This window comes from Phodopus roborovskii, unplaced genomic scaffold (genome assembly GCF_943737965.1).
Source record: "Phodopus roborovskii unplaced genomic scaffold, PHOROB, whole genome shotgun sequence".
NCBI lineage: Eukaryota > Metazoa > Chordata > Mammalia > Rodentia > Cricetidae > Phodopus > Phodopus roborovskii.
This window is the reverse complement of record NW_026126433.1, coordinates 42982995-42985979: the sequence shown is the minus strand read 5'-3', so window position 1 is coordinate 42985979 and position 2985 is coordinate 42982995. Positions and strand designations below refer to the sequence as shown.

Here is a 2985-nt window from a genome sequence, read left to right as displayed (position 1 = left end):
TTTTCTACAACTGCTTTTCTTAGACAGCCACAAAAAAAAAAAAAAAAAAAAAAAAAAAATCACCTATTCTTTCTAAGACCAAATCCCAAAAGGAATCCAGCAAAGAAAAGCTGCCAATAATAGAACTTTTAATTGTGACCAGCCTATAACTATTTTAAGGCTTTTTAGGCTTGCCTTGACATTAAGAACAACAACAAAAATTTCCTTTTCTGCAGCAATATTTCTTTTCAGGAATTTGTTGTTTTTGACTCCGGAAAAACAATCCACTAGTTTTTAAAATCATGATCATAAAATAATACTCATCTATTGCTAGATCTTTGACTGTTAGGAAGCCTCAACTTAGATGGGCTCTAGCTTTTCCAAAAATATTTAGGATGCCTATTCAAACAGTTCAAGTATTTCCCCCCACAGTGGTAAGAAAGACCTTCTGCCCACTAAAGCCTCATTTCTGCAATTCCCCACATCTGCTCACATCTAGACCAGTGAGTACTAGCCATGCACTTACACTTCCCAGGAATCTTCCTTCCTTCCCACTGCTGCATTTTCAGAGTATAAGATTGAAGCTGGGAGATGCCTCATCAACAATGTAACAATTTAAGTGACAAAACCAGAATAGAGCAAACTAGGTTTTATCACCTAAATTCTACTACTTTTACAATAGACAATACTCAGCTTAAATTCTAGATGAAAACCTTTTTTAGATATTAGAAAAAATAAGCATATAAATATAATGTTCAATTTCTTTAAAAAAAAAACTCAGTTCTAAAAGATGGATGAGTTTAAATTTTTTGTATAAAACGAGTATCAACTGTATTAAGGCTGAAAAAATTAATTGCAAAACAAATACATGATCACAATTCAAATTCTTTGGACTGTTTATCTCTAAGCCCCAACATGTAATACAAGAATGTTAAACTTTCCGAACTAAGCACGGTAATGGTACTATTTTATATGTAAACATGTTGTACTTTGGGAACTTTGTAAATTTCCACAGCTGTCAGAACTGCAGAAGGAAAAGGTGAGGGCCGAAGGTACAACGGTGGCACAGGGTAACGAGAACAAACCCTGCTAAGAAACTTAGGTCTATTTCTCTATTGTACAAAAAGCATTTTAGCATCTTCTAGTTTCATCGGCTTTTCAACTGTCAAACAAGAAACCTTTACTTTCTCATCAAATGAATGAGTCCTAAGACTTTGTAAAGGATGGGCCTCGATTACTGGGTCCCTTTATATATAAGGCCAACACTGGTTTTAATTTCTATTGGAACAAGGGAACTTTCACCAGAGTCCTTAGAATGTTCAGGGAGGAAAAACTTCCGTACAGTCAGATAGGAATAGAAGTCCAGAACACACATCAGTCATATTTGATTCTCTCTATTAGGCGGTCCTCCTTGTAATGGGAAATAATCTGAATCAGTATGGAACAGTTGATCAGAAGAAAGAACAAACCAGCTAACCAAATAAACAGGAAGGTGTTCTTTCCTTGGAACTCCAGAATGTACGCAGGAGTCAGCCATAAGGCCTGCCCTAGAAACCACAACATGAGGAGTACTATGGCTCTTTTCCAAGGCATCCTCACTAGAGGCATCACTAGAGGCAGAAGGCAGAGGTACCAAAGGAAGTACTGCGAGGTGCAGACTTTGTTAAAAGTCACAAAAATGGATGTATGGAGAAAACAACAGAAGACAAGGTCCCTGTAGTAGGCAAAAGACACGGCCGAAAGCAAGATGAACTGTGGCAGGAATGCGGCAATCCCCAGGGTGAAACTCCACTTGCTCTCGGCGGTCAAATACAGCATATAGAAGTACGGAGAAAAGTTGTGGCGGATATCCCTCCTAGTCAGGTGATAGAAGTACGTGTGCTCCAAAAACTCCCAGCCGTATTTAGAGTAAAAACCGAAGCTCAGGGCAAAAAACGTGAGTCCCGCAACTGCTACAAAGAGCAGCACGGCCCAGCTACACAGCCGCTTCAGGAAATCGTAGAGACGGGCCTGGAAACAGTACCGGGCTTGCCGGAGGCTCTCGTCGTCTTCGCGCTCGGGCCGCAGGCGGAGCGCGATCGGGAGGATGTAGGTCACCGGATACATCTTCATGTGCACCGCGAAGCCGTAGAACACCGCGGCACACGCGATCAGCCGCTTCTCTATCAGGTACAGGGCCGTAAGCACCAGGGAGGCGACGATGGAGTCCGCGTTGCCTCGGCTCGACACGGCCATGGGCAAGGGGTTAAGCAGCCAGAAGACGCAGTAGCCACAGGCCTGGCGGCGCCCCAGCCCCTTGAGCAGCAGCAGGCGGTATAGGAGGAAGGCGGTGAGGAGGTCGCAGCTGATGAAGAGGAACTTGCCGAAGAGTTCGCTCAGGTAGACGTTGGGAGTGAGGAGCCAACTCAGGAGCGGGGTGTAGCGGTAAGTTGCCCTCAGGTACGGGGAGCGCCCTTCCGTGACGAAACGCGCGGCGTCCGTGAACACGTGGTAGTCTATGTCGGTGTACCTCACGAGCAGAGTCCGGTCCTGGAAGACGCCGTAGAAAACCAGGGCGACCCGGGCCAGGAAGGCCACGCCGAACACGCCGGCGGGGGGCACCCGCAGGTTCAGGAACCACTCCCCCCAGTGCCTGGTGTAGCTCATGGCGTGACTGCGGGAAGCCGCCCGGCCGGCCCCGGTCCACACTGCGCCGCTCTCCCGCTCGCTGTCCCGCTCTAGCCGTCCTCCAGCTCCAGCTCACCCCACTCCGCCTCCCGGAGCATCTCCGCCGCCGCACCGCAAACACAAACAACCGAGGGACGAGCACTTCCGGCACCACGTCCCGCCCCCCACACGCTGCTTCCGGCCTCGCGCTGATTCTGGGTTGTCCCCAGCGGAGCAATTACCTTCCTCGGGATTGGCTGTCTGGCTTCCTTCCGGCGGAGGCGGGATTTCCGGTCCCTCCTTGGGACAAATGTCCGCTGCCCGGAAATCCCGGAGTGGCTGAGGTGTTGTGCGGTTGGG

General features: G+C 47.7%; 1 protein-coding gene across 1 annotated transcript; it reads right to left on the bottom strand.

Moving 5' to 3' along the window:
* Window positions 1-857: 857 nt before the first annotated feature.
* On the bottom strand, window positions 858-2753 carry Pigm (phosphatidylinositol glycan anchor biosynthesis class M). The gene has a single exon (XM_051186315.1). The coding sequence runs from the start codon at window positions 2623-2625 to the stop codon at window positions 1354-1356; it is 1272 nt and encodes a 423-aa protein (XP_051042272.1). The 5' UTR covers window positions 2626-2753; the 3' UTR covers window positions 858-1353.
* Between the last annotated feature and the right edge of the window lie 232 nt (window positions 2754-2985).

Excerpts from the sequence above, each read along its gene's own strand:
- Pigm (XM_051186315.1), bottom strand. The coding sequence starts at position 2,625 with ATGAGCTACACCAGGCACTGGGGGGAGTGGTTCCTGAACCTGCGGGTG.